Genomic DNA, 14,313 nt, shown 5'->3' with positions numbered 1-14,313 from the left:
GGTCCGGTTTTCACACTGTGGTTGTCTGGTTTTCACATGGTAGTACCTTCATATACCTCCCTATTATTTAAGACATTCCAGGTAAAATTCTTTACATTCACACAGATCACCACCTGGTCTAACTGATCTGCATTCATTTTCACGGATTTCCACAAATCATATTTGACCTAGTGAGACCCTCGTAAACTTTTAAGGAAGAAAACATTGTCGACTTATAACAAGCAAACCAGCAAAGAAAACTGTATATGTTGTACTTAAAACTATAGGTGGTTGATTGTTAGCAACAAGCCATCCCCTTTGTACATGTATTTTGTTGTTGATTGGTTCATTTTGTGTTGTGAGTCACACTCGGGTCACATTGCACCAATTGATGTATTTATTTGTGTAGTTTCGGTATGTCACTGGTCTTGAAATGACAGCTGAGGATATTAAGTTGCTCTTTTTATTTCATGGTAGTTTTCTGTTTACTTTTTGTCACACAGGCATTGATTACATGAGGTAATTTAACTCCCAAACATATAATTGAGCGTAAATGATACTTATTAGAACCATTGTTGCATAATCCTTATTTGATACCTGGGATCTCATGGGTTTAAGGGTTACTCTTGTAGCCTTATAGTGTACACTCATTCCATGGCACACAAAGCAGTACTTATGTTTGCACTTTTGTAAACCAGTGTCTTCAAACTGGGTAACGATAACGCCTATTATTTACTACGGTCAGAAAGTTCGATGTGAAGTCCAATCAATATACATTTAAAAAACAACACATATTTATTGTGCAAGGGGATTTACAGCAGCGTCGGGCTTCCCAGCCCTATGAGAAGCTGCTGTAAAGTGTTGAACTTAAGCATTGAAAAAACATTCCTGCAAAATGTATTTTTGAAAGGATTTCTCACATAAACAACTTTCTTAAAGAACTTTACGATAGCACTTAAGGTACTTATTTTTGTTTGATCAAAGTCTGCTTTTTTTGCTTTGTTCGTCAAATAAAGCAACAATCCGCTGCTCAAAATGAACTTTTTGTGTTTAAACTATCATGTTTCTTGGTAGAGAGAGTGGCTGGGGCCCCCAAACAGTTTTTTCACCCGGGTTCCTCGGCAGTGTTTGACAGGCAGCCAGTTACTAGTTACTTCTTCACACCAATATGTACTTTTAATTTTTATCTAACATGTAAGGAAGATTCAGTAAGTTGTGATAATTTTAGCTGCTTTTTTGGTTTAGGAAAGAAACGTGTTTCTGCTGTAGATTTCCAATCTTTTTTTTTTTTGGTCGTAAGACATTTATTATGAACAAATGAAACAGATGACATACACTGCGTCACGCCAACAACCCGGAGGCAGGCCGCTATAGGGTAAATTATACAAAGATGATATAGAAATATCTCTGAGGCCCTCCTCCGGCCAATGGTACCGGCAGAGGTGAACTTAAGATATAATAAAAGTCTAAAGTTCGTAGTGCACATCTTTTAGCGAGTAAACGGTCTTACTTTTGACCCAGTGCCGCTGACAGTTGAAAGGTAGCGAAAATCAACAAATCCGCCCACAAATAAGCAGCGGTCAGCCACCCGCTTCGGCAGACTGTAAAAAGGATGTGTCGGTCAGCACCTTGTTACCCCCAACAGGACCCCCCAACAACTAAACCAAAAACATCAAACATAGGTGCAAGTACTTGGAAACAGCTATGTGGAGAGCGGGTGCGGGAAGGTGTCATAGCTGTGTGCGACTTAGCGAGGGAAGGGCGGGGCGGGGGGGAGGGGGAGAGGGGCGGTAAATTATCCACAGTGGGACCAGTAGTGCGGAGGGGGGGGGGGGCAGTGGACTCAAGCCTGGTCAGTGGAGTCAGTAAACGCCAAAGCTTGCGTCTGAGCAGTGTCCGATAGTACAAGTGCGGGGCAGCGGGACCTCTAACGCTAATTTACGCAGCGCGCTCCCTCAGCCCATGTCGTCGGAAACGCTGGTAGCGCGTGAAGTGTCGGCGGAGTCAGGGGCCGCGCGTCCTGTAGTCCACTGTACAAACGGGCCCCAGATGTCAGTGGGTCTGGAAGCGGTGGGCATTGTCTCCCAGTAGTTCGCCAGTTGAGTCTGGCCGTAAGTCACGTCCCTGATCCAGCTTTCGAGCGTGGGGAGGGCTGGTCTGCCCCAGTGTATAGCTATCTGCCGTTTGGCGTATAACAGGAGTAGTGCATGAAGTTTTCTGTCACAGGGCTCAGTGCGCTTAACATATCCCAGCAAACCCAACAGTGGAGACGGGGAGTCGCTCCTCTGTACGATTTGATTTATGGCGTTGAAGACCCCTGACCAGTATGCCTCCAGCTTTGGGCAGCTCCAAGCTACATGTAGAAAGGTGGCATCGTCACCCCCACATTTCCAGCATGCAGCATTCTCGCGGATACCCATGCGGCATAGTAGTGTCGGAGTGCGGTAATATCTGTGTAGGAATTTGAAGTGTATGAGCCGCAATCGGTAACTCGGTGATAGAGCTGTGAGTTGAGCGCAGCAATACCCCCATGCATCATCCGGCAGCTGATCCCCCAGGTCTTCAGCCCAGGCGGACTCGGCCGTGGCTACTGTCACTGGGGCTTGTTCCTGCATGCAGTTATATAATCTGGACACCAGCTTTTTAGGAGAAGGTCTTGAGAGCAAGTCTTGCAGGGCGGCTAGTGCACAAGGCTCGTCCGGGAAGCCCTGTCCCATTTTCTTGCAGGATTCCCTAAGGGAATGATATAGTAATTTGTCCGCAAACGTGCAAGGTTGGTCATCCCCATCCGCAGGCATCTCGAAAAATGAGCCATCTGGATATATGTCCGCGAAAGTGAGTAGCCTATTCCCACGGATAGTGAGGACGTCACCTCTTGCCGTCAAACAAGGCAGCATCGGGTTGCCCCGGAGAGGAACCGCCGGCGCATAGAGCAGGGAGAGACCAGCTCGCTTCCGAAGCTCACGCCAGGACCAGCGGATCATTTCTACCGTGTCCACCTCACGCGACGGGCACGTAACCGCTCCGTATAATGCCACTCGTAGTGGCGAGGGGGCGACCACTGCAAGCTCCACCGCCACATGCGGCTGGTAGGGGGCTGGGTAGGCCCAGAAATGAAGGAATTGAGCTTGTGCACAGAGCGAATAGAGCTTCAAGTCCGGGGCCCCCAGTCCTCCTTGCCGGAGCGGAAGCGTGAGTAGGTCCCAGGATACTCTTGCCTGACCACCGGCCCACACCAGTTTCAGCAATAGTGAGCGGACCCGTGCGTGGAAGTGCGTCGTCATAGGTAGTGGTACATTGACAAACAAGTACAAGAATTTGGGGAGGACCACCATTTTGGCCAACGCAATTCTAGCCACCAGAGACAGCGGCAATTTATTCCAGACTTCGACTTTCCCTTCCAGCCAGTCCACCGCCCTACCAAAATTCAGCGACCACAGCTCCTGTACATCTCGGCTAATCCAGACGCCCAAATACTTGACAGCTTCCGTCTCCCATCTTAGGGGGTAGTCAGGGGCAGGTCTAACAGTGCTCTCCGTCAGGGGGAATGCCACGGACTTCGACCAATTAATGGATATCCCTGCCAGACCCTCAAATCTTACAAACTCGCGCAGCAGTGGGCTCAGGTTGTCTCTGGGGTTCTGAACGTACAATGTGACATCGTCCGCGTATAGCGAGATCAATAAGCTTCTAGCACTGAATCCGATGCCTCTGGCAGTGTGGTGCTGCCGAATTCGAGCTGCTAGTGGCTCCATAGCAATCGCAAAGAGGAGCGGGGATAGCGGGCAACCCTGCCTAGTTCCCCTCGAGACAGCGAACGGCTTGGAGACAAGACCATTAACGCTCACCCGGGCTCTGGGTGACGTGTATAGGAGCTTAATAAGGGTCATGAAGTTTTGACTGAATCCCATCCGCCTCAACACTTCGAAGAGGTAGGGCCACTCCAGGGAGTCAAAGGCTTTGGTGGCATCCAAAAACACCACCGCTGCCTGTACTGACGGGTGTAAATAGTGAAGGACCGAAAAGATAGTCCTGAGGTTGTGTGATGTGGCACGGCCAGGGATGAATCCCGACTGATCAGGGAGCGCTATAATCGGCAACAACGGTTGCAATCTATCCGCAATTACTTTTGCGTAGATTTTGGCATCTACGTTTATAAGGGACAGGGGTCTGTAAGAGTCCAGCTGTTGGTCATCCTTGTCTGGCTTGAGGAGCGTGACAATGAGAGCCTCACGCATGGAGTCTGGGAGGGATTGCGACTCGAGAGCCTCAACAAACACTGAGTGCAGTCTCGGCGCTAGTTCAGCCACATAGGTTTTATAAAAGGAGGTGGTCAGGCCATCCGGGCCAGGAGCTTTATTGGCCGGCATGCTTTTAATCACTTGGGCGATATCCTGCACTGTAACGGTGAGGTCCATGTACTGTCTGTGATTGTTGTTGAACCACACGAGGGCTATGGAGTCAAGGAAGTCCCGTAGTGACGCCGGTGTCGTGGGCTGTTTCGAGGTGTACAGAGCAGCATAGAAGTCTGCGAAGGCGCCCAGCACCGCCTCTTGGCCTACCACTAGACGGCCAGTGTTATCATAGATTGCGTGTATGTAGTTCGACTGTGTGCGAGGAGCAATCAGTCTGGCTAGAGTCCTGCTTGGTCTATCTCCCTCCCCGTACCTGCGCGCCTCTGCCTGCCGCCCCAGGAATCGCACCTCCCGCTCCGCCTCCTCCTTGAATGCCAACAGTTTAGTTTTCAGAGCGCCAGCAAGCGCCAACGTTGGGTCGGAGCTAAAAGCAACATCGAGGGCTTTCAGTTCCCCTTCAAGTGTAGCCAACGTGGCCCTTATGGTACGAAGGACCCCTGCTTGTCTCGCAATGCATTGGCCCCTTACGACAGCTTTAAATGCATCCCACACAATGGCATCAGAAGTGGCTGACCCCTCATTCTCAGTAAAATAATTAATGATATCCTCTCTTATCTCCTCCACAAACACAGGGTCAGCAAGCGCATGTGGGGGGAGGCGCCACTGGAACGCCCTGCGTGCAGCGTCGGGGGGGCGCAATACCAACATACATGGAGCATGGTCTGATAGCGATCTAGCCATAATATCCACATCTGACACCCATGTCGCAACCTCAGGAGACACCAGCCAGAAATCCAGTCGCGACCAAGCAGCCTTGTGAGAGGTGTAGCAGGTCCCCACTTTAACACCCGGATTTCTAACTCGCCACACATCGGAAAGCAGACCCTCCCTCATGATATCAGAAATTGCCTGGCGCGCCCTAGTGTGCTGCGGTCTGCTCACACCTTTGCGATCCGAGTCATCATCTAACACCACATTAAAATCTCCCCCCAACACCACCGCCCGACAATCCAGCAGCATAATTTTCGCCCAAACAGTTCTGAAGAAGTCAGGATCGTCCACATTCGGGCCATATATGGCAGCCAGGACCATGGGTCGACCCTGCAGAGCCCCATGAAGCAGAACATACCTACCCTCCGCATCCTTCACATGAGAGTACTCCCGCCAATCCAGCCCCCTTCTAATGAGTATTGCTACGCCCCTCGCATAATTCGAGTAAATGGAGGAATAAACATGCGCCCATCTTGAATTCTTCAATCTAGCTGAGGGGGTGACATTCAGATGTGTTTCCTGTAGGAAGCATATATCTACGTTATGCCTTGACAACATGCCGTGTAGCAAGCGGGCTTTTTGGAAGTCCCCAAGGCCTCTAATGTTCCAAGTCCAGATTTTGATGTCGCCCATTAAAGCAGTTGACAGACCCAAACCCCTGACATCCAACCCCGCCCCCGGAAGTCCACCTGGCACCCGGACCTCCTATCTACGGACCCAGCACCTTGAGAGCTAAGCACGTGTTGTAGTACAATGCACCTAATATGAACCAAAACTTGCAACATTTCAAAACCCCCCCTCCACCCCCTTCCCTCAGCAACCCCCCAATTAGGTCGTGACATATCCCAATAACATGTACTCTGTGTGTCAAAATTCCCCAACAACAGCAACAAAGGGAGGCACCCCATGAGGCGTGGTGCGCTCGGCTGACACCCCCACGCATGCGGGGTGGCTACTGTCAAACTTAAATGGTCCTGGGTCTGGCAGCACCCCCACCCTACCAACCCCAAGATCCGCAGCCCACCTGTGTCTCAGTGGGAGCCCGGAGATGGCAGCCCAAGCAGCATACAATGGCGTCCCAGCAACCGCCCCCAAGTAGGCAGTTCGGGAAGAGCAAGCCTGTGCGAGAGTTCAGTCTGGCTGTCAACAGTTTCTCAAAGAGGAAACCCGCAGCCCCGCAGGCCGAGCATGCCAGGGTCCTCAGTCATTGTCACTCAGGTGCCCTGAAGCCTCCTCGAGTCGTGGCGATTTTCTCCTGACCCCAGCACAGATGTGTTTGGCAAATTTAAGGGCTGCCTTGGCGTCAGTGAAGAAGTGTGAGGTGTTTTCGTGCAGGACCTTTAGCTTTGCCGGGTAGAGGAGAGAGTAGGGCACGCCGGCTTGCAATAGAACTTTCTTAGCTGGTAAAAATTCCTTCCGGGCCGCCTGCACCAGCGGGGTAAAATCTGGGTAGAAGGATACGTGATTACCCTGATGCATGATCTTACCCTTCTCTCTCGCCAATCGAAGAATGATGTCCCTATCTTGGTAGTTGAGTAGTTTGGCCAGGATCGGACGTGGTGGGGCCCCCACCGGAGGTTTCTTCCCCAGTGATCTGTGTGCCCTTTCCACCGTGAACACCGGGGACAAGTCCGGGTCGAACAGTTCATGCAGGAGGGACGACACAAACGATTCCATCTTTCCCGTGTTTGTGGTCTCTGGAACCCCCGTAATGCGAATATTGGATCTTCGGGAGCGCGCTTCCAAATCGTCTGACTTGGCGCGCAAATTGTCGAGTTCGCGCTCCAGCGTCGTAATGTGCCGCTTAGCCTGTTGTTGGAATTCGCAACACTCAGTTTGCCCATGTTCAAGACTGTCCAGTCTCTTCTCGTGGGTGTCCACCTTTCTCTGCACGGATTCGAGTTGCGCCGACATGGTATCCAGCTTTGCATCTATGCTCTTCAGGCTCGTCCTCACCTCCATGATGAGGGCCCCAAAGTCTATATCCGGGGTCGCCCCCCGCGACGGCGATGTGCTCCCATCAGGTTCCATTGTCGCGCCCTTCGGAGTCTTCTTACCGTCAAATGTCAGCTTCGGTTGTTTGGCGTCCGTTTTCCCCATCACTGCAGGCAAGAGAGATCCACCGGCCTATCAATAGGGCAGCACCTCCCTGCGCGACCGCCAGCAAGCGTCCCGTAGGTGTGCGACTGTCCAGTCGGCACCAGTGCGCGCCAAGCGTGACCCTGAACTCACAGCAAGTGTGGCAAGACACGGTTTAGAACACTGTAGGCGCCCAGGCAGCTCTGCAAGCGTCAGCGGTCAGCTAGAGCCTTCCCCGGGCGCAATGAGCCGTCGTCCCACTCCACTAGGATAGCGCCGCGCCGGGGCTCAGGGGACCCAGGGCCACAAAGGACCACTCCGGCTGTCCAGGCGTGTGGCCCGCCCAGCCGAAGAGTAGCGGGAGGTCCCGGTGTCGTGGCAGGATCTACTATGCCCCTCGTCCCTTCAGGGCGCCCCCTTTCACCCCTTCCTCAGCCGTCGCTGTGACGCCGCCGGCGCAGGCCTGCCTGCACGATCTCACCCGGGCTCATCAACGGTCAGCGCAGCCCTCCGCGGCCGCAGGATCTTCGTATCGCAGCTCGGCTGTCCCACCAAGGCGCCCCGGGCTCCTCTGTCTCCTCGCAGCCGTCCGCTTGGGGAGCTCACCGTCGGCCGCGATGGTGGCACAGCGGCGAAGCCCCCACAGCAAGTTCCGCGCGGTCCGCTTAGGCCTCTGCAGCCTCGGCCTCTCGTGGCTCGCGGCTCCCCGCGGGATGCACTTCCGGTGCAGGTCAGGACCGCCCCACCAGCCGGCAAGTAATACGATCGCCTCCGCTGCGAGGGGAAACCGTCTCCGTGCCCCCAATTCGGGTCGAAGGATCACCAATCTGTTAGCAGCAGAATCCGGGAGGTGCGGGGCTCCGCAGTCTCCAGGAGCAGGATTACTGAAGGATTAATCAGAGTAGCCGGCGGAGCTCACTCAGAGAGCGGCCATCTCGCTGCTCGGCTAGCCACGCCCATCGTAGATTTCCAATCTTGATTACATTTTTTAAGTTTCTGTCTTCTTACTAGGCACATATCTAAGTTTACACCGTACCGAATAGTTTTTTCCTGTAATATATGGCTTTTAAAGTCAAGCATCTCCCTTGAGTTCACCAGGTATGCTACCCATCACTAGCATAGTAATCACAAAAGCACTCCTACAAATTAACATTTCATTTACTTGTTTTTACAATTGAAAAGTACTGTTTTTGAGCGATGAATTTTACACCTCATGTTCCCAAAATTACGAATTCCTAAGTTGGCTCATTCTTATTTGAAGAATTCAGTGCTCTTTTAGAAATTCTCATTCCTAAATTCCTCCCTAAACCTCTGGAGCTGGCATTCAGAATAAAAAAAAAGACCGTTGAATAGGGCACAATTAAATTTAAAGAGCCCACTGTTGTGTGGGGTGTGGCCGGCAGCCAATTGCGTGAAAGGTGCATCGCACCGGCGCCTCCTATAGCTGCCCAGTATTGACAGTAATCCAATATGTTGTTGCTATTGCGATGAGCCATTACCCACAGGCAAATTCATTTACCCTGCAGAGGAGGGTGTCTAAAGGGCATCTGATTTTGAATCTTAAACCTTGCAGCGCTGCCCTAATGGGTGGGATACTTACAACCTGAGAGGGTGGGAGAGAGTAGCTACATTTGTAAAATATTGGGCGCAAGGACAATATCTGTGGCCCCATATGGCCATCAAGCACGAGACTCTTCATATCCTAATTTACTATGTGTAGGCAGTAAAGTACTGCTGGACTAGTTATTTGAAGAAGTCTCTCTCAGTGTACACGCCTGAATTATCTTTGTGGTGTCTCCTCAGGATCCAAAAGGTTACAGACATGGATCAGTTGAACTCACGGACCAATGGAAACTTGGTATACCAATTGAACATACACGACTCAGTGGAAATAAGAACTTTCTCAAAGTGTAGAGATGACTATAGTATTCCAGCTGGACAAGTCTTAATCCTTGTGTGGCAGGTCAGAGGGATGCAAGACAACCAGACCACTTGCCGGTAAAGTCTTTACAAAGACCAGCCATTACAATGATGTTATTACACCGCATGGTACGTTAACACTTGTTACTTTAGCACGCAGGTCGTTACAGCGACTTGCTGTAGGGGGCGTTTTGTTGAACTGGTGTTGGATTTTAAAGTCCAACACCTTCCCTACTCTTGCGTAGACTGGAGTTGGAATAGTAATTAATACTAAAATCCAAAGTCCAGCTCCCCCTAAAGCAAGTCTTTGTAACAACTTGCGTGCTAAAGTAATGCGTGGCAACGTCGCACGTGGGCTACTGACTGCGTTACAAAGGCATGTAGAGTGAATGTCTACGGGGTTCCGTCATACAACCATATCCATGCCATCACAGATTGTGCAGCCCATAGCCAGTGTATATGAACATATTGCTGATCGGAATACATTAATATGTGAACAGAAAGAGATGCTGGCCATCTCATTAACAATGACTGAATTTGGTGGTACCACAGCTAGCCCCAATGAAAACACCTTGTAGCAATGGCCTTCTGACTGAATTCTACAGCACGTTTCAGGAGCAATTGTCACAACATCTACACAATATTTATTTAGTTACAAAGGTAAAGGGTGTCCTAACCCCAGCCCGCCATCATTAGTGTGCCAAAGGTTAACTGTGACCCATTAGGTAGCTCATTGTACCAACACGTCTCGATGCTCATCCTGGATTGCAAAAAACTAGGGAAAGTATGGGCAACACACTTACTGGGGTGCTGCCTACATTGGTTATCTGCGACTAGAGGGGGATTGTATTAAGCAGGAGCACCTCTCTGATCATACAGAGTAAATGCACCTTCTTGCAGGTGGGGGTCTATGGGACTCCCTTCCCCTCTCCAGAGGGGCATCATGGGAGGGGGCAGTAACTATGCTCCCCCTCTTTGTGGCGCACAGTCAGTGTACCTCCTGCCTCGCTCCCGAGTTCATAATATGGTGCAGGCCAAGGCACACTGTTTTCCTCAATTGCATGGGACCATGCACAAGAGTCTGCAGCTCCTTCTGTAATATAACAGTGATTCAAGGCTACTGAAAACTGGTGTATATGCCTGGGCATACTGTCAGTAATATAGCCCCTGGGAGGTTGGAGAGGAATGTCTGGAACATAGGCTATGACTGAGAATCTGATGATTTTGCCTGAAGTGCTTGTATGTTCTAAAAACAATTGTAAACTGTGTATTAAAAAATATACAGGCAGATTGACAATATCATTGCTGAAAACCTTGCTAAAACCTTTGCATCAGCTAGATCCTCAGTTACTTTCTGCAAATGCTTCCCGGGAACCACGCTGAACAGACTAGCTTTGTCCAAAATGGTGTTTTTGCCTAGATTTGTTAAATTTGCTACAATTTTACCAACATCCCAGTGACACTTTTTTCAGAAGCTCATCACTTTGTTGGCTGAGCTACTCTGGAGATCAAGCAGTAGAAGAGTGGTGCTGCACAATATATATTTACCAATAGAGGTGTAGAGGAGGGTGGCTAAAGGGCACCTGATTTTGAATCTTAAACCTGGCAGCACAGCCCTAATCGGTGGTATCCTTACACCTGGAGAGGGTGGGAGTAGGTAGATATATCTGTGAAATATTGGGTGTAAGGCCAATAGCTGTGGACCTATTTGGCCACCATGCTTGGGACCCTTCATATTGTATTTTACTATGTGTAGGCAGTAAAGTACTGCTGGACTAGTTATTTGAAGAAGTCTGTCTCAGTGTACATGCCTGAATTATATTTGTGGTGTCTCCCCAGGTTACAAAAGGTTACAGACATGGATCAGTTGAACTCATGAGCCAATGAAAGTTGGTATACCCAGGGAACATACAAGACTCAATATAAATGAGTACTTTCTCAAAGTGTAGAGATGACTATAGTATTCCAGTTGGACATTTCTTAAACCTTGTGTAGATGGTCAGAGCAGCCAAGCCAACATAGGGATGCAAGACAATCACACCAGTTGCCAATGAAGTTCTACGTGCATTGCTGATCTGGGGTTTTCTCAAAAGCTAGCAATACTCATATCAGTGTGATAGAGGCACCATCAGGTGTTACCTAAAACGATTTAAGGTGAATTTGGATAGCAATCTGGGTAAAGAGTGAGGGGAACAAAAATGGTCAGGGGCCGTTGGCCATCTATCTAAATGCATTAGACTTATAAAGTTTAACTACATAAACCACACATATTGAACGCTAACATAATACATAACCTAGACCTGGGTGCCCACCATTAATGTCCAAGATGTCGGGACAATGCAGTGTGGTGTGGCTAGGCCATGTCCTTTATTTCAGTGCCTTTGGTGAGAGGTGACTAAACAGATAGCCATCATAATAAGAAGGCACAATCTGTGCATGCTTGAATTGTGCTGGTTGGGATTAATGTCTGTGCCCAAAAGCTGTGCAAATTCATTGCTTTGGCAATGTTTTATATGAGAGATCAATTCCAATCAATTTGATGTACCCGCTAACACAAAGTGTAAGCATATAGAGGTCCGTCCACTTCAAATGTGCAAAAGAGGAAAACATAGTAGGTCTTCTACCTCACCAAAGAGCTAGCAGAGGAACAATAGCCATGACCAGAGATATCCAACTGCTTGAACTTGATCCTAAATCAAACAGATCACCATGAACACATTGGAATTATCCTTCATTACTTGGGAGGGGTATTAAGGTAGTCTCACTGTACACTATTGGGCCTGTGATTCTAACAAGCACCTGTTTATATTTGGTCACCCTAATATATGAACACAAATAGTAATAGACTATTTACACAGTGTGAGGGAGGACAGGGGGACCCCGAGGAGAATCCACCTTACTTACTGTGTGCATTGGTGCCTCCCCCAACGTCACCCGTCCAGACCTGGGTAATACAAGAAATACAAAGGACAAGAGTCAGAAAACTAAAGAAGGCCTCTCCTCATCCCATACAGGGGGAAGATGGAGCCGGACAGAGGATTGACCAATCTAGACGCCCGGGAGGAGAAGAAAAGACCAGCGGGCGCGGAGAGGGAAGGAAGGAAGGAAGACGAAGATCAGGGGTGGGGCCAGATGAACCTAGAAGAGATGGGGATAGCGGAGTCAGCGAGGGAGAATGCTGAAAACACAGAGAAGCCTCTCCTGGACGAACCTGGGACGGAAGATGCCCACCTCGACGAGACCCGAGACGAGTGGAGTGAGGAGTGGTGGGTGCCCCCGGAGGACGCTCACAAGTCGGTAGTCGCGGTACGTGGCCCAGAGGGGGGAAACCGAACGAGAGGGGCCGGGAGGGCTCCAGTTAAATGGGGGAGGTTGGGAGGAGTGACGTAATAGCGGTGTTTCCTTTGGTTTACTTTTTTTTCTTTTCTCCTTTGTCGGGTTTTCCTCATTTGCATTATTTTGAAATAATGTCGGCAACCCAAAAGTGACTTGAATTTCGATTAGGACCGAGACTAACATATTTACTTTGAACTCAAAGATACTAATACCTGCCGAGAGGTATTAGAGAAAAAGGGACAGAGGAAGGTACTCACAAAACCTGAGAACCTCTAGAAATAAACCCCGAGTGGACAGCAAAGGTTTATCCCCTTACGATGGCAATTCCTGAAGTAATAAATAGATAGAAGAACCATAAAACAGGGAGAATCCTTTCCTTCTTACTTTATCCTAATAATTGTTTTTTTTCTCTCCTTTTCACTTTTAACCAATAGTCAGAGCATATCGTCACCTTGGGTGTGGTGAAAGTCTCTATCCTAGCCAAAACTAAACGGAACATACAACTACTTACCGCCACCTTCTTTTTTCTCCCCTTACTCTGAGCCTCCGAGTAACACCATCCTGGACTAAGAAGATGACCTAGAAGGAGAAAAGAAGGAAAAGTAGAACAAGACCATTTTTCATTAAGCCAATCCACATATAACCTACCTGACATTAAAATAAGCCAACATTGAAACATATTCAGCCTCTTCACTTCTTTTACCGCCCATCACTCCGACACACAGCTTAAGCCAAAACCTGGGGACGTATTTAGTTGGAGAGAATTTTTATGTTACATTTTCTTTGTTCTCTTTGGTTAAATCCCAGAATTGTATGCTTTAGGATTGCCATTCTTACTTGTCATTTTATATGAAAAAATAGATAAAAATATGTTAAAACAAAAAGCCGACTTCTATTTTCTGCAGCGTGATGGAGCTTGTCTCTTTGGCCCAGAACCAGCAAATCTTTATTGGCGCATAGAGCCCCAGTGGTTATATAACTTTAAAATAAAATTACTGCCGCAAAGGTGTTAAAATTATGATATTCTGAGAAGAGTAGTTCTTAACCAACTGTTATTGCTCTCAGTTGCGTATGAACAGTCCTAGTCTGAGCATTCTTTCATAGCCTCACATAAACCTCAGTGCCATTTCCGAGAGAAAGATGCAAGCATCAAACGTCAAATTTGCAGGCACCACATTTTTCTAAACTTAGGACTGAGTTAATAATCATTGAAGAATTCATTCAATAGAGCAGCTCCGATTAATTCTTAATTCTTTTATCATGAGCTACAAATACAAGGTGTTATAATATGGTATGTTTTTACACTCTTTGACAAGGAATAAAAGAAAATAAGCTGCCTTATTTGGATCTGCTGTAATAGGATGTCATATTATCACCTTCACAGAAAAAGCCTTGGAAATGACATAAAAACAAATGCAGTCTATTTGAAAAAAGTTGTTTATGCAAGTTGCAAAAGATGTCACTTCCATAGGAGTAACCTCAAAACATTTAATGAGAATTTTTAAGAGATTGAAGGCAGGCCTGAACTGACCAAAATGAGTCACAACTGCCTTGGTGAGCCTGGTCAGCAGAATTAAATAGTGGACCATGAGAAGAGTAGAAAAGGTAAATGCTCTGTAATTAGACACATTTTGAAGAAGCCCATCCATAACTAAAATATTGGCAGTATTGCCATCTGAATACACTGATCAGCTTTGGATTTAGTCTCAAGCTTAAGAACCACAGCTGCCTGTGATTCTGTAGGACACACTTATATTTGTTGCACTCCAGAATGAACATTTTAAGGAGCTGCCTGACATCATAAGTTGCTGCTACAATCCACTAAGTACCTTGAACTATGCTTTACAGAAATGCCTGGGGCATTTTGTCAGAT

At 48.3% G+C, this 14,313-nt stretch overlaps 1 protein-coding gene across 7 annotated transcripts in view; it reads left to right on the top strand.

The window, feature by feature from the left end:
• The window catches only part of ANKRD6 (ankyrin repeat domain 6), a 725,774-nt gene that overhangs the window by 472,436 nt on the left and 239,025 nt on the right, over positions 1-14,313 (top strand). For 2 of the 7 annotated variants that reach the window (XM_085611159.1, XM_085611165.1), the window contains exon 2: positions 12,119-12,410. The exons of the other annotated variants lie outside the window; for them this stretch is intronic. In XM_085611159.1, the coding sequence (XP_085467285.1) occupies positions 12,126-12,410 (285 nt within the window). In that variant the 5' untranslated portion in view covers positions 12,119-12,125. The remainder of the gene's footprint in view (positions 1-12,118; positions 12,411-14,313) is intronic. 7 annotated transcript variants of the gene reach the window in all.

This window comes from Triturus cristatus, chromosome 6, assembly GCF_964204655.1.
Source record: "Triturus cristatus chromosome 6, aTriCri1.1, whole genome shotgun sequence".
NCBI classification, from domain to species: domain Eukaryota; kingdom Metazoa; phylum Chordata; class Amphibia; order Caudata; family Salamandridae; genus Triturus; species Triturus cristatus.
This window is presented reverse-complemented; position numbering and strand designations above follow the sequence as displayed.